Source organism: Electrophorus electricus, chromosome 17, assembly GCF_013358815.1.
Source record: "Electrophorus electricus isolate fEleEle1 chromosome 17, fEleEle1.pri, whole genome shotgun sequence".
In the NCBI taxonomy this organism is placed as follows: Eukaryota; Metazoa; Chordata; class Actinopteri; order Gymnotiformes; family Gymnotidae; genus Electrophorus; species Electrophorus electricus.
The window spans coordinates 14,567,722-14,592,176 of record NC_049551.1 but is presented as its reverse complement, the minus strand read 5'-3'; the positions used below and the strand labels follow the sequence as shown (position 1 = coordinate 14,592,176).

The 24,455-nt window shown below is 41.6% G+C and overlaps 4 protein-coding genes and 1 pseudogene across 6 annotated transcripts; all 5 read left to right on the top strand.

The window, feature by feature from the left end:
- The first annotated feature begins 1,276 nt into the window (after positions 1–1,276).
- LOC113584467 (serpin H1-like) lies at positions 1,277–5,759 on the top strand. Of its 2 annotated transcripts, XM_027021400.2 has the most exons (6): positions 1,277–1,410; positions 2,401–2,522; positions 2,617–3,225; positions 3,312–3,410; positions 3,916–4,148; positions 4,602–5,759. In XM_027021400.2, exons 3-6 carry the CDS (start codon positions 2,649–2,651, stop codon positions 4,902–4,904), a joined length of 1,212 nt encoding a protein of 403 aa, XP_026877201.1. In that variant the 5' UTR covers positions 1,277–1,410; positions 2,401–2,522; positions 2,617–2,648; the 3' UTR covers positions 4,905–5,759. The 2 variants fall into 2 exon arrangements, with proteins under 2 accessions (XP_026877201.1, XP_026877200.1); XM_027021399.2 differs by lacking the exon at positions 2,401–2,522.
- Positions 5,760–7,222: 1,463 nt separating this feature from the next.
- On the top strand, positions 7,223–9,155 carry LOC113584465 (tsukushin-like). Its single transcript, XM_035535952.1, has 2 exons — positions 7,223–7,366; positions 7,908–9,155. The coding sequence occupies exons 1-2, from the start codon at positions 7,324–7,326 to the stop codon at positions 8,957–8,959; spliced, it is 1,095 nt and encodes a 364-aa protein (XP_035391845.1). The 5' UTR covers positions 7,223–7,323; the 3' UTR covers positions 8,960–9,155.
- On the top strand, positions 9,061–11,847 carry LOC118242886 (annotated as a pseudogene).
- A 1,462-nt stretch (positions 11,848–13,309) lies between these two features.
- LOC118242832 (tsukushin-like) lies at positions 13,310–15,546 on the top strand. The gene is made up of 2 exons (XM_035535678.1): positions 13,310–13,454; positions 13,996–15,546. The coding sequence occupies exons 1-2, from the start codon at positions 13,412–13,414 to the stop codon at positions 15,045–15,047; spliced, it is 1,095 nt and encodes a 364-aa protein (XP_035391571.1). The 5' UTR covers positions 13,310–13,411; the 3' UTR covers positions 15,048–15,546.
- A 996-nt stretch (positions 15,547–16,542) lies between these two features.
- acer3 (alkaline ceramidase 3) lies at positions 16,543–21,369 on the top strand. 2 transcript variants are annotated; one of them, XM_027015453.2, is made up of 11 exons: positions 16,543–16,665; positions 17,667–17,777; positions 17,925–17,977; positions 18,185–18,237; positions 18,738–18,819; positions 19,024–19,059; positions 19,567–19,625; positions 19,777–19,878; positions 19,993–20,097; positions 20,214–20,259; positions 20,357–21,369. In XM_027015453.2, exons 1-11 carry the CDS (start codon positions 16,563–16,565, stop codon positions 20,408–20,410), a joined length of 804 nt encoding a protein of 267 aa, XP_026871254.2. In that variant the 5' UTR covers positions 16,543–16,562; the 3' UTR covers positions 20,411–21,369. The 2 variants fall into 2 exon arrangements, with proteins under 2 accessions (XP_026871254.2, XP_026871252.2); XM_027015451.2 differs by lacking the exon at positions 16,543–16,665 and having other exon boundaries at positions 16,682–17,777.
- The last annotated feature ends 3,086 nt before the right edge of the window (positions 21,370–24,455 follow it).

The following is a 24,455-nucleotide window of genomic DNA, read 5'->3' as shown; positions in this document are numbered from 1 at the left end:
ATATAGAGCTTATGCGTATTTTGCACTTCTAGGTATCAGCATCGATTCCTGTATTTTAACAGTATTCTGGTTCATTGGTATCTTTGACTAACCTACTGTACAGGATAAGATACATTCTATGAGTAGATGACGAAGCTTTTTTCTAAGTCGTTGTGTATGAGAGCCTCTGCTAAATGCCGAAAATGTGAATGTAAATGTAAATAAGTAATGAATGAAGTGAGTTTGAAAACAGCTTAATCTCTGCGTGCCATGCTGAGCAAAACCAAGCCGGGTCACATTGTTTTCCTCAGAGTGGCGGGGAAATGTCATAGCCATAGGCAGCGTTTTTAATGGCCATGTTTTTAATCATTACACAGCGCTGAGCACTTTAAAGGGTGCTGCACTGCTGGCATTCCTTCTCCTGAATGCCAAATGAATAGGGTTTTTTTTAAAGATCCTTCACATGTTTAATGAGACCCAGTTTCACAGAGGACGACTCAGACTTGCCATGTGAACACTAACCTTTTGCAGAACGGGGCTAGCATACGTTTCTGCCCAGCAATGCAGCTCACGTATTAAGTAACTGGTAAAGACTTTACATTCCACTACTGACAAAAACAGCCATTCCGCTCAGTCAGTGCCCGCAGCAGTACGGACGTCAGCATACAGCACATCCCATGAAGATCAATAAAGGGTGGGACAGGGTAGTTAGGAGCTGGACACGCATCCCGCACCATGGATCCTGCATCCCACGCACTCCGCCCTGACGCTCTGGGCCTGCTCTGCTACTGACGTGGCAGTGGGATGGGAGTTGGGGGGAGGGGCGGTCAGCACAAGGGGCTAAAGATCTTTCATACAGTGCTTTGGCTTTTTGTTCTCATAAAATAAAAAAACAACAACAACACTTTCATCTTTATAAAAACTTGTTACATTGTATTACTTCTCTTAAGTTGGATCCTCGACCCTAATATGAGGCCTAAAAAATGAGCCTAGAATGGTTTTTAATGCAGAGCTCCTTCCACTTTTATGTGATAGATTTGAGAAGAATGCTAAAACAGTCAACATAATGAATCTCTCTTTTTTTTTTTTTATTAGCTAGACTCTATGCCAGCATCGACTTGTCAGTTGTGGTTTAAAGTTTTATTGTACGTACATAATGTAAGGTTCTCTGCCCAGAAGACCAGCTGGTTTCTCATGGCTCTAGGACCAGGAGGACTGAACCCCCTTCCCGCAGTAGCTGGGACGGCAGTAATCGGAGCTAGGGGGAGGTGTCTGTACTCTCTGGGAATGCAATCAGAGCTCCTCATTTTAATAGTCCTTTCCCAACTTCCAGAAGTTTCCTTTCAGCGGTATAAAATTGGCTTGACGGATTTGACTACGTGGATGCCGACGTGTGGGAACGACGGACGAAAGTGTAAAGTTTTCTATAAGGTAAGCAAAAGTTCTGAAGCTACTGTATTATGTAGACAAGCTCATGCGCTAAGGCAGTGCTTCTTCAGTCTAGTAATACTTACAGCTGGAGTGTCTAGTGTGGTACTAGTGCAGAAAATCAGAAAGAAAGGTAAACATTTGTAATGATGAAGAAAACCTACAGGGCCTACAGTGTCAAGGGAAATAACCGCACCATGTGAAACCTTCAAAACCACGCCTGAAAAAGGCTTACTATTACCGTTAACTGACTGTTGAAAGAACTCGTAGAGAAGAAGACGTTGAAATGGAGTTGAGATGATACCGAATCGCCAACTGCTTTGCAGAATATTTCATTGTGGCTTTTCATGACGCTGGGCGAGCAGCAGCCTGCCTCTGTGTGCCACAAGCTTGTATCCATCCATCTCCTTTGATCCGACACATTTTAGCAGGTTACAGGTTTAGCTGTTTAAAAACAGCTGCATGAAACTTGCCTTTGCATGATGCTATACTTTCCAATGACCATGGAAAGTGTGTAAAATGCTCTTCCTCAAGCCTGCTAACAATCGGGGCTTCCTGAGAAGCCTGCGCGTCACTTATCCCGCACAAAACCGGGATCTAGCCAATGAGAGCTCAGGACAAGCTATGTGCCGCTGAAAATGGCTTATATGGGCGTCTAGACGGGAACTGCATGCGGTTTTAGTCTAATGAATCACGGGATCACCTAGTTAATGTAATTGATAATCTTTTAGAGAGATCCACTGAGATAGAAGAAGAAAAAAAAATCCAAAAAGGTTTTGCTTGTAAGAAAACAAGCAAAAAATAAAAACAACTGGCGGCGATTCATGTCCTTAGAGAACCCATGACAGGCATTTATGTACATGTATATGATGACAATAGCAGGTTTTCTTATAGAAAATATGCACCAACAAATATGCCAGCTTGTATCTACTTTGTGTACAAAAGAATGTATTAAAAGAAAGAAGAGGTCATATGCTTGTGTTTTGTCTCAAGTCAAAGCTGCTGACGTGGCAGCTTAAGATCCCTAGATTGGTTTAGCAAGCCTGTAATTACACGACCTCGGATATTTTGAAAGGAGCTAATCTCAACTCAGCCTCAGTGGTCAGGCATTAAAGGTACAGCTGCACAGAAAACAGCCCACTCACATTTGCTTCTAAGGACCAGCATGCAGCAGTGGATTTCTGAGTGGTTGTGGTGTGTTTCTTCCAGGGAAGTGTGCTTTGTTGATCTTTTCTGAAACCATGTGGTTGAGAAGCCTGGTGGCTCTGTGCGTGCTGCTCAGTGCTACAGCAGACAAGAAGCTCAGTAACCATGCCACCATCCTGGCTGACAGCAGCACCAATCTGGCCTTCAACCTGTACCACAACATGGCCAAGGATAAGGACACAGAAAACATTCTTATCTCCCCTGTGGTAGTCGCGTCCTCCCTAGGCCTGGTAGCTCTGGGGGGGAAGTCCTCCACCGCCTCCCAGGTGACCACGGTGCTCAGTGGCAACAAAGTAAAGGCTGAGAACCTCCACGCGGGCCTGGCTGAGCTCCTGACTGAGGTGAGCAACTCCACTGCCCGTAACGTCACCTGGAAGATCAGCAACCGCCTGTATGGCCCCAGCTCTGTCAACTTTGCAGAGGACTTTGTGAAGAACAGCAAGAAGCATTACAATTACGAGCACGCCAAGATCAACTTCCGGGACAAGCGGAGTGCCGTCAGCGCCATCAACGAGTGGGCTTCTAAGTCTACGAATGGCAAATTGCCAGAGGTCACCAAGGATGTGGAGAAGACAGATGGAGCCATGATAATAAATGCCATGTTCTACAAACGTAAGATATGTTAATGAGCAAAAAGTGTAGACAATATGCAATTAATGTTTTGTAGGTAAATTTTTCCTCATGTGGTCTTTTAAAAGCTCACTGGGATGAACAGTTTCATCACAAGATGGTCGACAACCGTGGGTTCTTGGTGCATCGCTCAAACACAATATCAGTACCCATGATGCACCGCACAGGTGAAACACACAGCCACTGAGACACACATGGATTTATTCAAACAGTAACACCTCTGGAATAGCTGGGTGGGGGAATCTGGGATTTGAACCTCCTGTAATATTTTATGACAGTTCCAAATGTTTAATAATGTGGGATTTACAAAATCCACATGCAGTGCAGCTGAACCTGTATGTGTAAAGTTAAACTATTTTGGGCTTAGCAGTAATTGCACTTAAATGATCAAATATCTAGATGTCAAGTGAACGCATCCCTTAGTTTGTTTAATCACATTCTGTTGTCTAACAGCTGTTACGATGAGAAACAAGATGGAACCATCAGAAACAAGTATCTTTCTGTTTCTGTTTGAACGCTATAAATCTAGTTACACTACAGATGAAAGCTCAGTTACATAAACAAGAAAATCAGAGATTTCTTCAGTTTAGTTCTGACAGAGAAGTAAAGACAAAGGAACTGCCATAAAAATAAAATAAATAACTAATTTATCGCAACCTTTTTTTTCCAAAGGCCTGTATGGTTTTTATGAGGACACTGCCAACAAGCTGTTTGTGCTGGAGATGGCACTGGCTCATAAGATGTCCTCTGTGGTGCTCATCATGCCATACCATGTTGAGTCGCTAGAGAGGCTGGAGAAGTTGCTGACCCGCAAACAGCTGGACCACTGGCTGGCCAAGGTGGAGCAGAGGGCCGTCGCAATCTCTCTGCCGAAGGTCAGCATGGAGGTTAGCCACGACCTGCAGGTAAGTGCGTGCTCAACACTGGCTGACTGGCCCTCCCCACAAAAGAACTTTAGAATTCATATGCCAAGCAAAACACTCAGGTTAATCTTATGGCTACTGGAAATATCCGACATCAATTAAAAGTAAAGTGAGTGACTGACAGATGTTAGCTGAAGCTAGTTGTTCTGAGGCTCAACAGCTAAACAATTACAGCCCCTCCCTTGAGTGCACCCTCCAAAACTGTTAATATCATTAATAGGCAATTAAAGAAGTTTTCTTTGTTCTGACTGGGTGAAGGTTGGTAGTCTTCATCACTTTTCCCCCAATCAGAGCCTGCGGTAGCAACGAGGACCAGACTTTTTTTGTCTGAGCATATATTTTATCGACATATGCCAAAATGTGGTGTGAAATTCATCAAACATTACAAAAGGTGTTCTGACATAAAATTGTAACGTTACCATAACCCTTTATTAGAAACACCTCAGCAAGCTTGGTATGACAGAAGCAGTGGACAAAGCCAAGGCTGACCTGTCCAGCATCTCAGGAAAGAAAGACCTCTACTTGTCCAATGTGTTCCACGCCTCTGCCATGGAGTGGGGCACGGAGGGAAACCCCCCGGACACCAGCATCTTCGGCACAGACAAGCTGAAAGATCCCAAACTCTTCTATGCTGACCATCCGTTCATCTTTCTGGTGAAAGACAAGAAAACCGGCTCCATTCTCTTCATTGGCAGGCTAGTCCGGCCAAAGGGCGACATAATGAGAGATGAATTATAAGTTTCAGCCATGCTGTAACTTAGGTGTGTTTTAGGTTGAAGGTCTGTGTGTGTGTGTGTGTGTGTGTGTGTGTGTATGTGTGTGTGTGTGTGAGACAAACAAAATAAGACAGAATGTTAATTTTTGACTGAAACACACAAGGAGTAAGCGAGTGAATAGGTCTGCCTGATACCTCAAGAGGACATTCCAGAAGATCTGTGGACCTCCTCTAGGTGCATTGTCCTGTCTCAAACACATATACGGTGTCTAAGAAATGATGCACAGTGGTACACCTCTATTCAGATAAAGCAGTACAACTCAGCTGAAAGTGTTCATTCAAGTTATGTGACTCTCACTCACTCACACAAGGTTTACCTGAGAGTCCCAGGCAGATTATGAGAAGGATCGCATGCTTACATTAAGTATGATCGCTGACATTTTGGCCATACATTGACAGCATTCTTCTCAGGTTATTTTTATTTTTGTAATTTCTCTGAATGGCCTCGCTGAGTTATCAACACTTTATGTCAAATACTTGGTATGTGAAATTTGTGTGGATCTTTAATGTTTAAGGATTTGAGCACAAGTGTTTTGCATAGTGTACATGGTTTAAAAGCTCCAAATATGCCACATAGAGAACATTCCTCTCTAGCATTAAATGCATACTTGTGTCTTGCCTGGTTCCATTCCGCACTGAAATAACCTACATGACAACCTATGAGAAAAAGGCAATGAACTACGGGAACTGTCCTCATACTGAATTTGTGGAACTCTGTTTCCCATGTTACTAAGTTATGTTCAGACCTAAATTTTGATGAAAGATGAAAACTTGCCTCTTTTTTCCAATAAAACCAGCACCACTGAAAATCCTGAGGAGTAAATGTCTCGTGTGCACGTGTTTCAGATAAGATCTATCTGTGCAGCTGCAGACACAAGCCGGCATGTGATGTCATCCTTCAGGCTTTTCCAGCTAGGTGGAGGTGTTTGTCATGGTGTGAACAGCTGAGTTGGCACAGTGAGTTTCCAGTCAGTATAGATCAGTAAAGATTATTGCATCCCATAGCAAGACATTATGTTCTCCCACAACAGAACTTAAACAGAATTTATTATCAAACATTTATAAAATCTGAATTTTAGTTCTAATTATGATATTGAAAGTTGGAATATCATGCCATTAGTCTGTAGAAATGAATCCCTTTGAAACACACAAAGCCGAGCAAAATTGACCCTGATTTTCATTAAGATAATCCCAGCCAACTCAGAATCAGTAACTGATTTTCCTGTATGTGTACTTCTCCAGAATGTGTGCCACTGACCTGCTGTATGCAGAGACACTGGAATATGAATATGAACTCTAACCCATATGCATGACATGTGGGTGTTATGTATTCTAGGTGATATTTAGCATTAGTGAAATCATCAGCAGGAGGCACGGCAAAGAATTAGAAAAAAAAAAGAAAATTACATAATTTCCTGATCACGTCGCATCTTAAAAATCACATACTAAAACAATAGATGGATATATAAAGGGAAGACACAGTTATAGAGCGTATACTATATCTTGACAAAACTAATTAAGACTATACCTGGTTTAAAATCATAGTATTAAATTAAATACAGCTGCCAATGGCTATAATCGGCACATACATAATACTGATTTATAACCTAATCATAAATAACATTTAATTTAGTATATATGGGAAAATAGGAACTTTGTCATGCCACTTAAATGCCTTGTACATTTACTACATAAAGAGGAAAGCATCCGTATATATATTTTTTTGTTAGGCCACCTTCGAAATTGGATGATTTTAGAGAAGCCGCTTAGCTTATAACTACGGTTTTACGATTTCGCTGCGAGTTGAAGTAGGACTGGAAGCCCGGTTGTGGAGCGTGCTCTGATCCCACCTGGTGGACATTCACCTTACATCCCAAATGAAGCGAGAGGAGCGTTTTAACTATTAGATTTGATTTATGAAATGAATTACAGTTTCATTAGGCATGTCATCTAGTGATGCCAAGAGATTTGTTTTTTTATTAATGTACTGTATAAAAACATATACAACCTATATAACGTTTATTTGTTTAAACAATTGACATGCGATATGCAAAGATCGTCCAAGATACGTGGCTACAATTTAATTATTGTAAACCCAACAAGACCTTGATTTTCCTAATTTATAGATGACACATTTATTTATTTTCTTTGCTGATTTGTTTTACTAATTTACAAGAATATCCTGCGTAGGAATATTACCAAAACCCGTGTGTTTTTTTCAAAAAGTTGCAGCAGCGAAAGGGGCGGTGCAATAACAGCAGAGGCGTTGCGTAAGCGAAAACTGCTGCAAGTCGGCAAATGGACACTTTTGTTCGTAGCCAATGAAAATAAACCAGAATCTCAGGACAAGCTCCTAAAGATGCCCTAAACAACTCACTCGAAATGCTCTCGCCGTGCCTGAGACGACGGCGAACTCCCGAACGAGGTAAGTTCATTGAATTCACAGGCAGATGCCATATTTGAGTAATATTTTACAGCTACGGCAAGAGCGTGCATTAAGGCGTGCGGCTGGACATCTGCCATCCTTCAGTTCATTCCTAGCAAAAATGTTTCGATTTAATGGAATGTAACAGTAGTTTAAACGGAAGAAATGTAACAATCGCTGCATTTCTTTGATAGTTTTTCTTTTTTCTGTTGGTCAGATCGCTTCGATTTAGTTCTGTCCAAATCTGTCCAGTGACGTATGACAACAAATTTAGCAGGCTGTTGTGATAATAAATACGACGTGTTGATAATCTAAAGTTATTTGCTGGCATGCCTATCCTAAATGGGGCCCAGGAAACTCGTCCTGCCGAATAAGTAACAAACCACACCGATAACTGCATGTGTAGTGTAAATGTACACTGTGATAACAGTCGTAGGTGTCAGTGATGTGTTAAAATGAACACGTGGGTCGGTCCACATAAAGCGAATCTGTTGTTCTCATGTATATTTAAATTCAATTAAAAGCAGTCTCTTCTTTCAAGACAGAACAATGGCCAGCACCCTGGGAGGAGCCGCTGCCGTGCTGTTAATTTTCCATTTGACTGTGGTGCAGACGTGCCACCCGGGTTGCCAGTGTGAGGTCGAGAACTTCGGACTGTTTAACAGTTTCAGCCTGACGAAGGTGGACTGCAGTGGTGTGGGGCCCGGAATGGTTCCCGTGTCGATTCCCCTTGCCACGTCGTCCCTGGACCTTTCCTCCAACCGCATCCGCTCCATTGAAGCTTCCGTGCTCTCTGGGCCCGGCTACACCACGCTCTCCAGCCTCGACTTGAGTGATAACCTTATCTCCATGGTGAATGGGAGCACATTCTCCAAGCTACGCTATCTGGAGACAATAGATTTGAGTGGGAACTTGGTGGAGAACCTCGTAGAGGGCTGTTTCTCAGGCTTGCCCCTTGCCGAAGTCGACCTGAGCAGCAACCGGATTCGTGTAATTAATTTGAATGTGTTCGCTGTCAGGGACCATGGAAGGCCTCTTAGCGTGGACCTGTCTGATAACTTGATCACGACTATTGCGAGAAATCCACATTCGCAGCTTCCCACAATTCAGAGTCTTAATTTGGCAGGTAATCAGCTGAACTTGATGCCAGCACTTCAGAACATCTCTCTCAGATCTCTGAATCTGGCTTGTAACCCCATCCCTGTTATTGTCAAGCAGAATTTTGCTGGTCTGAGGGATCTAGTCCACCTCTCTCTAAGTGACATGCCCGAATTACACAGCATTGAACCTCAAAGTTTACAAGATCTCCAAAACCTCCAAGTGCTCGACTTGTCACATAACCGCAAACTGAAGTCATTGAACGCGGAGCTTTTCAGTGGCCTTGAACTTCTTCAAGAGCTCAATTTGTCCAACTCTGGAGTTGCGTTTCTGCCAGCCAATATCCTGCAGCTCCTCCCAAGCATTAAGAATATTGTTCTGAGGGACAAAGTGAACTGCTGGAGAGTCCACAAACAGGAACCATTTCACAGACACTTTGGGCTGAGTAAACCTGGGGAAGCCCTTACCTGCAACGTGGCTGGCGTCATGTTATGACCTTACCTGTTCTGAACTGAAAACGAATTAAATGTGAAACATTTTCAAACGAATGGCTGTTTCTTGGAGTGTGTGTTCATTGTGGAATTTGATTTGTATGCCTTGGCTCACTGCTGACATGTGTGGTGGTCGCATCCTCCCTAGGCCTGGTAGCTCTCGGGGGGAAGTCCTCCACCGCCTCCCAGGTGACCACAGTGCTCAGTGGCAACAAAGTAAAGGCTGAGAACCTCCACGCGGGCCTGGCTGAGCTCCTGACTGAGGTGAGCAACTCCACTGCCCGTAACGTCACCTGGAAGATCAGCAACCGCCTGTATGGCCCCAGCTCTGTCAACTTTGCAGAGGACTTTGTGAAGAACAGCAAGAAGCATTACAATTACGAGCACGCCAAGATCAACTTCCGGGACAAGCGGAGTGCCGTCAGCGCCATCAACGAGTTGGCTTCTAAGTCTACCAATGGCAAATTGCCAGAGGTCACCAAGGATGTGGAGAAGACAGATGGAGCCATGATAATAAATGCCATGTTCTACAAACGTAAGATATGTTAATGAACAAAAAGTGTAGACAATATGCAATTAATGTTTTGTAGGTAAATTTTTCCTCATGTGGTCTTTTAAAAGCTCACTGGGATGAAGTTTCATCACAAGATGGTCGACAACTGTGGGTTCTTGGTGCATCGCTCAAACACAATATCAGTACCCATGATGCACCACACAGGTGAAACACACAGCCACTGAGACACACATGATTTATTCAAACAGTAACACCTCTGGAATAGCTGGGTGGGGGAATCTGGGATTTGATCCTCCTGTAATAATTTATGACAGTTCCAAATGTTTAATAATGTGGGATTTGCAAAATCCACATGCAGTGCAGCTGAACCTATATGTGTAAAGTTAAACTATTTTGGGCTTAGCAGTAATTGCACTTAAATGATCAAATATCTAGATGTCAAGTGGGGATGTCCTGGCAACGTTACTGACCCTTCACCCTTATTTGTTTTATAGCACTTTTAGATTTAAACATGCGCCACACTAATAAAATAAATAACTAATTTATCGCAACCTTTTTTTCCAAAGGCCTGTATGGTTTTTATGAGGACACTGCCAACAAGCTGTTTGTGCTGGAGATGGCACTGGCTCATAAGATGTCCTCTGTGGTGCTCATCATGCCATACCATGTTGAGTCGCTAGAGAGGCTGGAGAAGTTGCTGAGCCGCAAACAGCTGGACCACTGGCTGGCCAAGGTGGAGCAGAGGGCCGTCGCAATCTCTCTGCCGAAGGTCAGCATGGAGGTTAGCCACGACCTGCAGGTAAGTGCGTGCTCAACACTGGCTGACTGGCCCTCCCCACAAAAGAACTTTAGAATTCATATGCCAAGCAAAACACTCAGGTTAATCTTATGGCTACTGGAAATATCCGATATGAATTAAAAGTAAAGTGAGTGACTGGCAGATGTTAGCTGAAGCTAGTTGTTCTGAGGCTCAACAGCTAAACAATTACAGCCCCTCCCTTGAGTGCACCCTCCAAAACTGTTAATATCATTAATAGGCAATTAAAGAAGTTTTCTTTGTTCTGATTGGGTGAATGTTGGTAGTCTTCATCACTTTTCCCCCAATCAGAGCCTGCGGTAGCAACGAGGACCAGACTTTTTTTGTCTGAGCATATATTTTATCGACATATGCCAAAATGTGGTGTGAAATTCATCAAACATTACAAAAGGTGTTCTGACATAAAATTGTAACGTTACCATAATCCTTTATTAGAAACACCTCGGCAAGCTTGGTATGACAGAAGCAGTGGACAAAGCCAAGGCTGACCTGTCCAGCATCTCAGGAAAGAAAGACCTCTACTTGTCCAATGTGTTCCACGCCTCTGCCATGGAGTGGGGCACGGAGGGAAACCCCCCGGACACCAGCATCTTCGGCACAGACAAGCTGAAAGATCCCAAACTCTTCTATGCTGACCATCCGTTCATCTTTCTGGTGAAAGACAAGAAAACCGGCTCCATTCTCTTCATTGGCAGGCTAGTCCGGCCAAAGGGCAACATAATGAGAGATGAATTATAAGTTTCAGCCATGCTGTAACTTAGGTGTGTTTTAGGTTGAAGGTGTGTGTGTGTGTGTGTGTGAGACAAACAAAATAAGAGACTGTTAATTTTTGACTGAAACACACAAGGAGTAAGCGAGTGAATAGGTCTGCCTGATACCTCAAGAGGACATTCCAGAAGATCTGTGGACCTCCTCTAGGTGCATTGTCCTGTCTCAAACACATATACGGTGTCTAAGAAATGATGCACAGTGGTACACCTCTATTCAGATAAAGCAGTACAACTCAGCTGAAAGTGTTCATTCAAGTTATGTGACGCTCACTCACTCACACAAGGTTTACCTGAGAGTCCCAGGCAGATTATGAGAAGGATCGCATGCTTACATTAAGTATGATCGCTGACATTTTGGCCATACATTGACAGCATTCTTCTCAGGGTATTTTTATTTTTGTAATTTCTCTGAATGGCCTCGCTGAGTTATCAACACTTTATGTCAAATACTTGGTATGTGAAATTTGTGTGGATCTTTAATGGTTAAGGATTTGAGCACAAGTGTTTTGCATAGTGTACATAGTTTAAAAGCTCCAAATATGCCACATAGAGAACATTCCTCTCTAGCATTAAATGCATACTTGTGTCTTGCCTGGTTCCATTCCGCACTGAAATAACCTACATGACAACCTATGAGAAAAAGGCAATGAACTACGGGAACTGTCCTCATACTGAATTTGTGGAACTCTGTTTCCCATGTTACTAAGTTATGTTCAGACCTAAATTTTGATGAAAGATGAAAACTTGCCTCTTTTTTCCAATAAAACCAGCACCACTGAAAATCCTGAGGAGTAAATGTCTCGTGTGCACATGTTTCAGATAAGATCTATCTGTGCAGCTGCAGACACAAGCCGGCATGTGATGTCATCCTTCAGGCTTTTCCAGCTAGGTGGAGGTGTTTGTCATGGTGTGAACAGCTGAGTTGGCACAGTGAGTTTCCAGTCAGTATAGATCAGTAAAGATTATTGCATCCCATAGCAAGACATTATGTTCTCCCACAACAGAACTTAAACAGAATTTATTATCAAACATTTATAAAATCTGAATTTTAGTTCTAATTATGATATTGAAAGTTGGAATATCATGCCATTAGTCTGTAGAAATGAATCCCTTTGAAACACACAAAGCCGAGCAAAATTGACCCTGATTTTCATTAAGATAATCCCAGCCAACTCAGAATCAGTAACTGATTTTCCTGTATGTGTACTTCTCCAGAATGTGTGCCACTGACCTGCTGTATGCAGAGACACTGGAATATGAATATGAACTCTAACCCATATGCATGACATGTGGGTGTTATGTATTCTAGGTGATATTTAGCATTAGTGAAATCATCAGCAGGAGGCACGGCAAAGAATTAGAAAAAAAAAAGAAAATTACATAATTTCCTGATCACGTCGCATCTTAAAAATCACATACTAAAACAATAGATGGATATATAAAGGGAAGACACAGTTATAGAGCGTATACTATATCTTGACAAAACTAATTAAGACTATACCTGGTTTAAAATCATAGTATTAAATTAAATACAGCTGCCAATGGCTATAATCGGCACATACATAATACTGATTTATAACCTAATCATAAATAACATTTAATTTAGTATATATGGGAAAATAGGAACTTTGTCATGCCACTTAAATGCCTTGTACATTTACTACATAAAGAGGAAAGCATCCGTATATATATTTTTTTGTTAGGCCACCTTCGAAATTGGATGATTTTAGAGAAGCCGCTTAGCTTATAACTACGGTTTTACGATTTCGCTGCGAGTTGAAGTAGGACTGGAAGCCCGGTTGTGGAGCGTGCTCTGATCCCACCTGGTGGACATTCACCTTACATCCCAAATGAAGCGAGAGGAGCGTTTTAACTATTAGATTTGATTTATGAAATGAATTACAGTTTCATTAGGCATGTCATCTAGTGATGCCAAGAGATTTGTTTTTTTATTAATGTACTGTATAAAAACATATACAACCTATATAACGTTTATTTGTTTAAACAATTGACATGCGATATGCAAAGATCGTCCAAGATACGTGGCTACAATTTAATTATTGTAAACCCAACAAGACCTTGATTTTCCTAATTTATAGATGACACATTTATTTATTTTCTTTGCTGATTTGTTTTACTAATTTACAAGAATATCCTGCGTAGGAATATTACCAAAACCCGTGTGTTTTTTTCAAAAAGTTGCAGCAGCGAAAGGGGCGGTGCAATAACAGCAGAGGCGTTGCGTAAGCGAAAACTGCTGCAAGTCGGCAAATGGACACTTTTGTTCGTAGCCAATGAAAATAAACCAGAATCTCAGGACAAGCTCCTAAAGATGCCCTAAACAACTCACTCGAAATGCTCTCGCCGTGCCTGAGACGACGGCGAACTCCCGAACGAGGTAAGTTCATTGAATTCACAGGCAGATGCCATATTTGAGTAATATTTTACAGCTACGGCAAGAGCGTGCATTAAGGCGTGCGGCTGGACATCTGCCATCCTTCAGTTCATTCCTAGCAAAAATGTTTCGATTTAATGGAATGTAACAGTAGTTTAAACGGAAGAAATGTAACAATCGCTGCATTTCTTTGATAGTTTTTCTTTTTTCTGTTGGTCAGATCGCTTCGATTTAGTTCTGTCCAAATCTGTCCAGTGACGTATGACAACAAATTTAGCAGGCTGTTGTGATAATAAATACGACGTGTTGATAATCTAAAGTTATTTGCTGGCATGCCTATCCTAAATGGGGCCCAGGAAACTCGTCCTGCCGAATAAGTAACAAACCACACCGATAACTGCATGTGTAGTGTAAATGTACACTGTGATAACAGTCGTAGGTGTCAGTGATGTGTTAAAATGAACACGTGGGTCGGTCCACATAAAGCGAATCTGTTGTTCTCATGTATATTTAAATTCAATTAAAAGCAGTCTCTTCTTTCAAGACAGAACAATGGCCAGCACCCTGGGAGGAGCCGCTGCCGTGCTGTTAATTTTCCATTTGACTGTGGTGCAGACGTGCCACCCGGGTTGCCAGTGTGAGGTCGAGAACTTCGGACTGTTTAACAGTTTCAGCCTGACGAAGGTGGACTGCAGTGGTGTGGGGCCCAGAATGGTTCCCGTGTCGATTCCCCTTGCCACGTCGTCCCTGGACCTTTCCTCCAACCGCATCCGCTCCATTGAAGCTTCCGTGCTCTCTGGGCCCGGCTACACCACGCTCTCCAGCCTCGACTTGAGTGATAACCTTATCTCCATGGTGAATGGGAGCACATTCTCCAAGCTACGCTATCTGGAGACAATAGATTTGAGTGGGAACTTGGTGGAGAACCTCGTAGAGGGCTGTTTCTCAGGCTTGCCCCTTGCCGAAGTCGACCTGAGCAGCAACCGGATTCGTGTAATTAATTTGAATGTGTTCGCTGTCAGGGACCATGGAAGGCCTCTTAGCGTGGACCTGTCTGATAACTTGATCACGACTATTGCGAGAAATCCACATTCGCAGCTTCCCACAATTCAGAGTCTTAATTTGGCAGGTAATCAGCTGAACTTGATGCCAGCACTTCAGAACATCTCTCTCAGATCTCTGAATCTGGCTTGTAACCCCATCCCTGTTATTGTCAAGCAGAGTTTTGCTGGTCTGAGGGATCTAGTCCACCTCTCTCTAAGTGACATGCCCGAATTACACAGCATTGAACCTCAAAGTTTACAAGATCTCCAAAACCTCCAAGTGCTCGACTTGTCACATAACCGCAAACTGAAGTCATTGAACGCGGAGCTTTTCAGTGGCCTCGAACTTCTTCAAGAGCTCAATTTGTCCAACTCTGGAGTTGCGTCTCTGCCAGCCAATATCCTGCAGCTTCTCCCAAGCATTAAGAATATTGTTCTGAGGGACAAAGTGAACTGCTGGAGAGTCCACAAACAGGAACCATTTCACAGACACTTTGGGCTGAGTAAACCTGGGGAAGCCCTTACCTGCAACGTGGCTGGCGTCATGTTATGACCTTACCTGTTCTGAACTGAAAACGAATTAAATGTGAAACATTTTCAAACGAATGGCCGCTTCTTGGAGTGTGTGTCCACTGTGGAATTTGATTTGTATGTCTTGGCTCACTGCTGACATGTTGCTCACTGCTCACAAAAACACACGAGCTGTAGTGCAGCATGAATGTGCCACGTTGGCAGCTGTTCAGCTTTGAGCTTCATAGGCTTGCTGTTCTTTTAACAGGTAGCACCACGATGCTGTTACACAGTTGATTTAAATGATTTATGGTTAAGAATAGGATTAGTGATGGAGGCTTTCCGTATGGAAGTGCACAATTGGCCAGAGATTTTTCATCTCACCATGTACGTAGTGATCAATACAATACCTTGCGTGCATTAATCTGGTACTAGATCACATGAGATACCACAAGATAAACTTGCCCCCAAAGTGTGGCAATACTCTCATATTTTCTTATTTCCAGTTCAACTATGCAAGACTCCATTTAGTTCTTTTTGAGAATGATTTTATATATATATATATATATATATATATATATATATATATATATATATATATATATATATATATATAGAGAGAGAGAGAGAGAGAGAGAGAGAGAGAGAGAGAGAGATAGATAGATAGATAGATAGATATACTTTTTTTTTTCTTCAGATGAGAAGGTTTGAATTTTTAAAAAATTGGGCTAAAGCTCTTCTGCAGGCAGAAACTAGCTGTTTTATTGCATGGTGTTCAGTACAGGAATAGGTTTGTGTTTATCTTCTAATCCACCTTATTGCTGCCTTGCCATATGGGCTTATCACAACACTAAAAGTCTGCATGCTTTCCCCTAACCCCTTTTAGAAAGGAAACGTTCTGCTGGTTCATCAACTATTGCTAATTGTACCTAGTGTGGAATAATTTTATTGACTGTTCCTTTTGTTTGACTTGTATTTTTGGATGTCAGTGCCAAAGATAGTAATATCTTGTACTGAAAATAAAGTGCTATGTAAATAACACACCAATGTATGCTTGTGCGTTTTACTTCTGCTGAGGCCTATGCAATATTTCTTTGTACATTTTGTCCGCAAATTGCAGTCGCTCAAGAGGTTTACCGCCTCACTTCGTCATTCCTTTTACATACAGAGGCTTTCTGAAACGTCTTTTGATGAAACACGAGCAATGATGATACGTAGTCCAACATGCATCTTGCAAGGTCTGGCTAACTAATAGTTCCAGACTGATGTCAGAAAAAAAGGAGAAAACCCGTTTTTCTTTGACCGGCTTGTTCTGTTTTGCTTCGTCTAATTTTTCTCTTTATGTTTCTCTTAATATTCTGTCTTTAATTATAGCCTGCAGAAGTAGTGCTACTCTCATATAAGCTTGAGCTCGCCTGAACGAAGGCGGGCAGACTGAGGTGGTTGACCGCGCCTGTACGAAGAGCGCCGTTTTCTGATTGGTTACAGTACCGAGTCCGTTAGCACGATCACGGAAACCCTCCCTTTAGCACGCCGACTTCCCTCTCTCTTTCCCGTCATGGCTCCTCCGGTGAACAGGCAGGGCTATTGGGGGAGACCGACCTCGACGTTGGACTGGTGTGAAGAGAATTACGTCGTCTCATTTTACTTCGCAGAGTTCTGTGAGTATATGTGGTTATTCGCCCGGGTACGTGCATTTGACGTCGTGAATACGAATGATAGCGAGAGAGGCTTGTCCCCTGTAGTCTGTCCTGCCCCGGGAAAGAGGTACAGCACCACAAGTGCATGCATAGCGCTTTTAACGTATAACGTCGCCACATGACTTGTGTCTTAAAAACGTGTGTCGCCTTGTGTCGTTTAGTTGGCAATGCGCCCCACGCTCTGGGAATTATAGTCTGTTGAGGGTTACTGTTTATGCTGTATACATTCAAACCATGTCTACCCAGTTGAACGTTTGCCTTTACTTGCCTCGAACGTCCCAGTGAACGCTACGATGGTATTTTACGAACAGTGACGCGATTGGATTTGACATAAATGTGCAGAAACTGATCGTATCGCTGTGGCGGCCTTACAGTCCACTGTATGACCGTCCTTACCCGCCCAGTTCCAGCCTTCCGTCAACATTAGGAGTGCCACCTCATTCGGAGACACCTGTCTCGGTGTGCGACTTAGGCTTTGACTCAGCGTGTAGATGAAGCTATATCTGTAATGTGCTTTGTTCAGCAGAATAACCACGGGACAGATATATGTCGGTTCACTCCCTGAATTGTCCTGTGCGATTTCGCTCTTGGTGCTGCAAGTCTCATTTTCAATAACTCAGCAAAGAGGTACAGTAGTCGGTTGACCTTTGGTGGGCTGACGAAACCATACAGTGCATTTCTTAAATGCTGTTCACCTCCATTAAAAGTGGATGTATATTTCATAATACATTTGTAGCTAACGAACCTATCCTAAGTTGTATATTAACGTGCACTTAGATGCACTTGCTGCATGTATTTACATCTAAAATATGGCGTAATGTGAGCTGATATGTTTTGGGTCACCATGAAAATCCTTTTCTTCATTATAGTGGATCCACAGTCCGTGACTGAGATTGGAATCATTGTCGATCAGATATTACCCACTCACACCTCTGATAGTGCTGTGTTCTTTCACTCTGTAGGGAACACAGTCAGTAACCTGATTATGATCCTTCCTCCTATTTATGGAGCGCTGCAGACGTTTAGGGATGGGCTCGAAATCCGCTATGTGTGGTCATTTTTAGGACTCGCAGGTAAGTGTCAACAAAGAAGTGCAGCACTCTAGAGGAACATGTAAAGTCTCCTGAAGAATGAAGTTAATGTGTGCTCTTGGAGTTCGAGAATACAAGCAGGCTGCCTGTTGTTGTTGTTATTGTTGACCGTTATTGTTATTGATTTAGCGGTTGGCACTGGTTCTTGGTGCTTCCACATGACACTACAATATGAAATGCAGGTAAGATTGTCTCATTCATTTTCCCTTGTCTTTTCTTCACAGTTTAGCACCTAAATGCAGCTACTTTTTTGGGAAATAAAGGCTTTGTTTTATACTTTTAAAGCACGTTTCCTGACGGCTGTTCTCTCAGAACCACATTAACAACAGCTGCGTGACTTTTCATTCACTTGCCTTTTGTATGTTCCCTGTCTTGTCTTGTCTGTCTAGTTGCTAGATGAGTTGCCAATGATCTACAGCTGTTGCATCTTCGTTTACTGTTTGTAAGTGAATCTCTTTATGAATTACAGTTGCTATATTCATCTGGACTGAAGTTATCTATTTTAACATGTCATGGATACTGTAGATTACTTTGGAGTATTAATCAAGAATGCTCATATATGTGTTCAAATAAACTACAGCAATATAACAGTAAAACGGTGGTGAAGAAAAATGCTTTCTGGGAACATCACAATACTTCTGGGTTGGTTGTTTCCTATGCAAATGTATCCAATTCAGCTCATGGAGGGTTTCATAAATAGGTTTGTTAAACCTATTGACCTCCATGAATTCAGTATAAAGTGTATGCATACAGTGTGTCTTATGTGCTCTTAATTGCACTCATATAAACTATTAGAAGACCATTTATCAGTTTATTGTGCAGTGTTAATTTCTTATATTCACTTTTGTTGCTTTTCAGTCTGGTTTCCATGACTTCGTGTTGTCATAATATGCGCAGCCATTGGTTATTGTACATTGAGCCATTGCATTTCTGGCATTACAGATATGAATGCTTCAAGCAAGAAAATGCCATTAACTATTTCCCAATCACACTACTTCTTTTCTTCAGTATTATCGTGAGTGGGGTAAGACCTCCATTCTTTATCTGGGACCTTGTATTATACACCTTATCTTGCCCTTTCACTTAAAAGAGTATGTTAGTTTTTCCACTGTATCCTTGATTAGTCTTACCTTTTTACCTTCATCGAAGTGTTTCCTGTTTGGGAGTGCACATGCCCAGATTTACAGATTATGTATCTCATACATTTTTTCTGTTATCTCACGGGTAGGTGTACCTGCTGTGGAAAGAGCCAGTGTTTCATCAGGTATGCCATAAATCCATTAAAACACTTGACTGCTCTTGTGGGTACACGTGCTGTCCTTTTTAATTCGTCCTGTGGCAACACACGCGGTCTTGGTTGCTGCTTTGTTGCAGGGACAAGTGAGGTCATCTGCTACCCTAAGAGTACAGCCGAAACATCTAGATAGGAGTTCATGATCAATAGCGCAACATGAGCAGTGATGAGTCTTAATTCCTACTCTAGGTACCTTTTAGAAACGCTTGGGTCAAGGTTTTGGAAATGTTAGTGGATATATGTGGTCGACCATAACAAAAGAAAAAGCTGATGAGGGCAGAGCCCCACCCCAGGGCGGATATCTGAGCCTGTGACCGCACAGTCACTTTGTTGTTAGATCACCTTTTGTTTAGCATTGATATAGACACAGTTCAAACCACACACTCTCCTAGGTGACATGCATTTTTGTTTAGTCCTGTATTTAGACAATACCTCAGCGGTTGACGTGTTACACTGGAAGGTATGTATCCTTTCCAGGTCATGTATGGTGTGCTGGTGGCTTGCTTAGTGATTCGTTCTGTGTTCATAGTTGCATGGTAAGTGAACAGACAATTTTAATTACTCTTATCATTTGACCAACAGATGTTTGTTACTGCAAAGGATCTACTGCTTGAAAAAATGTTCCACAGTTTCTCAGATGGATTAGGTGAATGGGACCATGACTGAAATTTGATCTCCATGCTCTAGGGTGTATCCATGGCTGAGAGCTCTTTGCTATGCGTCATTAAGCATCTTCCTGTTAGGATTTGTTTTATGGAACATCGATAACATATTCTGTGACTCTTTGAGGTGAGAATTGGCTCAGCAGGGCAGTAAATCCAGAACCTTCTACAGGTTCGCAAGTGTATTTTCTATGTGAAAGAAGTGAGAATAACTGAGACTGATGGCGTGGTGCTTTCTCAGAGCCGCGCGACAGCGGCTGCCACCCGTGGTCGGAGCAGTCACCCAACTCCATGCCTGGTGGCACATCTTAACAGGCCTGGGTTCTTACCTTCACATACTTCTCAGGTACGTATCTGCTGGTGTATTCACCCAGGGGACAAGAAGCTTCTTGTCTATCTTGGCCTCCTCAGGACTTTCATAATCGAATACTCACATCATGTTTGCTTCCTTTCTCCACACAGCCTCCAGATTCGGTCAACCTACCTCAAGTACAGACCTAAAATTAAGGTAGGTGTTTCTTGCTTATTTCTCCCTGCCTCTGCCACCTCACCGTAACTTGATTGCAAAGCAGGGAGGTTTCTAACGCCGTTTTGATCGGCTGCAGTTTCTGTGCGCCGTCTGGCCCACGTTTCACGTCGAGTCTCAGAAGGCGAGCTGAGGGCGCCTGTGGAGGGATGACGGTGGAGGCCAATCGCAGGCGTGAGAGCACGACGAGGTCCAGCCAATCACCTTCAGCGTAACTGGGAAGTGACTGACAGCTGGATGTTTGTTCCTCCCATTCCCAAAAGTTCCCCTGCGTTAGGTTGCTGAGTGTAGCTTAGAAAGAGGTGTCCTGTGGGCAGACGGAGTCTGTTTTTGTTTGTTTATTCCGGAGTTGATCAGAGCTGTGTGAGGGTCGTGTGAGGAGATGGCTCGCTATTTCTTTTGCACACAATTGGTCTACACTAACATCCATTTCCTTAAGCATTTCTAAAGAACAAAGCGGTCCATGACTATGGTATAATGGACTTGATGTCACAGGGTGACTTTATTTTCTCTGCTTAGAGATGTAAAGTTGTCACATACTGACGCATTGATGTGTATTACCTAAACACATCTACCAATTTGAGTCAGAAATGTTAGGTACATTATTTATTAACATATATTTCAACTACATTACTCTTATGTGCTGTGCTTTATCCTATTGTACAGTGCGTAAAATGTTGTCATTTCCATTAAGATTATCTTAATTATTTTTCTTTTTCCATAGAGTACCTTATTGATTTTAAAAGAACATAACGGCTGACTTAATCAAAATCAATGTGATTTTGGAGGAGAATTGGGCACTGCCCAAGTGGAATAGTATCAAATGGTTAGTCATGTTTGGTATGAATTTGTTATTGTAATCCTATGTTTAGACAAAACTGGCAGAAATGATTATATCTCTTAATCTTTTTCTTCTGTGAACTCCTATTGTGAGGAAATGACTGAATGTTACAGAACAGTGCTGAAGGAAAATCGACCAAACCACATTGGCGGTCTCCTTTGAGTAAGACAAAGGGTTTTATTTTAATCTATGATGATTTGTTGTGTTTCTAATATGTAATTGAAAATAATTGATTTTATTTATTTATGATAAAAGTGGCTCCATTTTTTTTCTTTTTTAATAAAGAAAAGTTGAAGAGTCAGGATTGTTTTTCCTTCTTGTAAAATAAGGAAGTGTTCTATTTAAGAATATACTAGAGGATATTAAGTGCCCATCACAAATATCACCATATTCAGTGCTAACACTGGCCAATTAGTGGTAATAAAGTGGCATTAAATCGTACTGCGAGATAGATCTGGGACAAATGTGGCGCAGCAGCCCGAGGTCTTCGTATAAACGTTTAACTTCTGTTATCACTGAACTTTTCATAATGTAAAGACATGTTTCACGTGTCCATGTCTTACCCAGTTCTCTGATCTTTTAGTTGTTATGCACAGGGTAGCATCCAAAAAATCAAATGACATTGTTGGTGTTTTCATTGTTTTCCATTTCTGTGGTCTCAGACTCCCTGGCTGGTTGAAGTAGTTTGCATGTATGCCCTATAAGTGTAGGGAATTGTCAATGTTCTCGGGTTTGGATGAATTTGTGTTTTCCTGCACAACTTGCATATGGTGAATAGCACAGACACAATGAAGGAACAAAACGCACAGTGTTTTTTTTTTTTTTTTTTTTCTGATGCAGGACCGCTTCTGCTCCTTTTATTTATATATATATATATATATATATATATATATATATATATATATATATATATATATATATATATATATATATATATATAAAATTTATTAACTATATTAATATTTAATTAATTAATTAATTAAACATAAACACACACATAGTGGGTTTTACTTGATATTGATGGTGCCTTAGTTTTATTTCTACCTTCTAGTACATTTCATGCTGCCTTAATGTCCCTCATATAAAAGATCTTTTATATACGTTAATTGCATCTTCAGTCTTTGGGTGGTGGAGTACTCTATTAGGCAAAAAAGAACAAACAAAGAACTGAAACTACTGCCAAAACCACTGCATGCGTGTTTGTGTGTCTTGTTCCGGCATTGATTTGGCTTCCTTTGTGAAATAGCAGAAATCACTAAATATCGGGCAGAAACTGCTTATGAACATGTCAACCATCACTGCTACAGACTGATGAAACCACAACCTGTTTTGAACAAGTATGTTTGGTCATCTCAACATTTTTGTGCAATTAAAGTTTGTGTGATTTGGGATTGTTCTTTAAGTCTGTTCTTTTAATGTGAAATTTTACCATTTATATTTTACTTCCTGGTTTTATTAAAAGAAAATATAATAGAATGTCGTGCAATGACAATAAAGGCATTCAAATTCTAATAAATGTGGGTTGTGATTTAATGAGTCAGCACTGGCATCTTTAACAATGTAAAAGGCTAACAGAAAGATATGTCTCACTTTAGTGATGACATTAGCCTATGCTGTGGGACAGGCAGTAATTCTATATGGCACACATGGGCTTGCTTTGCGTCTATCATGTCACAGGCTTTGAAAGATTGAACAGAGAAGGTTATCAGCTGGTCACTGAAACTTTTGAACACCTGTAAAGTTGGAAATAAATAAATGGAGGTCCTGTGAATTTTAGAATTGAGATGGATGGAGCCCCATCTGAAATATTCAGACATTTCTACAGGACCCACACATCACAGCTGGAGTATTTCTGGCTGCAATTGTGTCCTAGAACAGCAGAGGGCGCAATTGCCATTACACCTTTGACCTAAATGAATCACTTCCCTTCTGCCAGATAAGAACTATTTTTTTGCAAATACATTCACACACCTTACATTATTTTGTCATGTCTTAAGGTGTGGTGAATGATGGCTAACGCCATTATGAGCCTCTTACTGAGAGACAGCATTTCTTGTTTGTTCATAATTCCAATATGAAAATGGAGTATACTACAGTGCATTGTTGGTCTATCTCAAAAATAAAAATATAACATGTTTTATAGTCATTAAATTATTCTGGTGTGTGCTGCTTTTAACCAATTGTCAATGTCCAGGAAATCAGTAAACAGGTCTACTACCTTGTTTGTGATAACCATTGTTTCCTTTATGATGAGTCATGTGAAACAGTTTGTTTATGATGAGTCATGAGACGTTAAATGTGTCATATTAGCATGACGCTACTGTTTTACTGTGCATTCCCATAGCTGTAATGACACTTAACAAAACGAGGCTGTCAGATCAAGTGGCCCAGCTGAATATATGCACACAAGATTTTCTTTTGCTTTTATCCAGACTAAATGTCACCACTGGCCTGACAGACACTATTTAAAAGCCTTATGTGCATTTGGTAGTCAGTTAAATGAAGCTAGCCATGATTACACAGCTGCCCTTGTGCAAGGCAGAGAAACTGTGTCGGATGTGAGCATTTCCTGTCTAGTGCAGCTACAAACCTTTTTATCCTGGGAATCCATGAAGTGACTGAATAAGGACATAAAGGTTGTGGCTGCATCAGGGACAGTGTTAGAATTTTACTAAGCCTTGTGCATTTAGATTAGCTTGCCCAGCCAGCTCCGCTGAAGTCTGGTATGGGCTTGCCTGGAGCCCCCCAGACACCCACCCACTCAGAGTGAGTATTCGGGATGAGCACTTTAGAAAAAGTCCCTTCCCACATATATTTCCTGAAGGCCCGCTAGCTATATTAACATAACATGATTAATAGGAGTCTATCCAAACAATGACACTTGGATACATTTCAAAGTATAAACATAAGAGAACAGACCTGTGATGGGGGAAGCAGAAGCAGAGAAAAAGCTGAGAGATGTAGAGGCATCTTTCATACTCTGCGTTCATTTGTCTAATGCATGTTTTGTGCATGTCATATTGAGCAATAAAGACATTTTAAAAAACCCAAAAAATCTCAGTTTGGTTGGCATTTTTATAGCTGTACATATGGATGGGGTTCATATGAAGAGACCTCAATCTAACCTGTTTAAAAAAATGTAATGATTAATAGCTGAAGCTCTCTTCTCTTCCTGTAGCTCACCTTGGTACAGCAGGTAGAGCTCCCCAGAAACAAGATCATGGGTCTAATTTCTAGGGAGCATGTGCACACTGTCACGGCAAATCCCTCTGGATAAGAGCATCTACCAAAAGCTGAAAATGTAAATGTATAAGTGAATGAAAATGAACGAGGTCAT

Bases quoted from the DNA above. Each gene is read 5' to 3' on its own strand.
- LOC113584465 (XM_035535952.1), top strand. From the start codon at position 7,324: ATGCTCTCGCCGTGCCTGAGACGACGGCGAACTCCCGAACGAG. The intron at 7,367-7,907 runs GTAAGTTCATTG...TCTTCTTTCAAG, and splicing joins ACGGCGAACTCCCGAACGAG to ACAGAACAATGGCCAGCACC.
- acer3 (XM_027015451.2), top strand. From the start codon at position 17,534: ATGTTTTGGGTCACCATGAAAATCCTTTTCTTCATTATAGTGGATCCA. The intron at 17,778-17,924 runs GTAAGTGTCAAC...TTATTGATTTAG, and splicing joins GTCATTTTTAGGACTCGCAG to CGGTTGGCACTGGTTCTTGG. The intron at 19,626-19,776 runs GTAAGTGAACAG...TCCATGCTCTAG, and splicing joins TCTGTGTTCATAGTTGCATG to GGTGTATCCATGGCTGAGAG.
- LOC113584467 (XM_027021399.2), top strand. From the start codon at position 2,649: ATGTGGTTGAGAAGCCTGGTGGCTCTGTGCGTGCTGCTCAGTGCTACA. The intron at 3,226-3,311 runs GTAAGATATGTT...GTCTTTTAAAAG, and splicing joins AAATGCCATGTTCTACAAAC to CTCACTGGGATGAACAGTTT. The intron at 3,411-3,915 runs GTGAAACACACA...TTTTTTCCAAAG, and splicing joins ACCCATGATGCACCGCACAG to GCCTGTATGGTTTTTATGAG.
- LOC118242832 (XM_035535678.1), top strand. From the start codon at position 13,412: ATGCTCTCGCCGTGCCTGAGACGACGGCGAACTCCCGAACGAG. The intron at 13,455-13,995 runs GTAAGTTCATTG...TCTTCTTTCAAG, and splicing joins ACGGCGAACTCCCGAACGAG to ACAGAACAATGGCCAGCACC.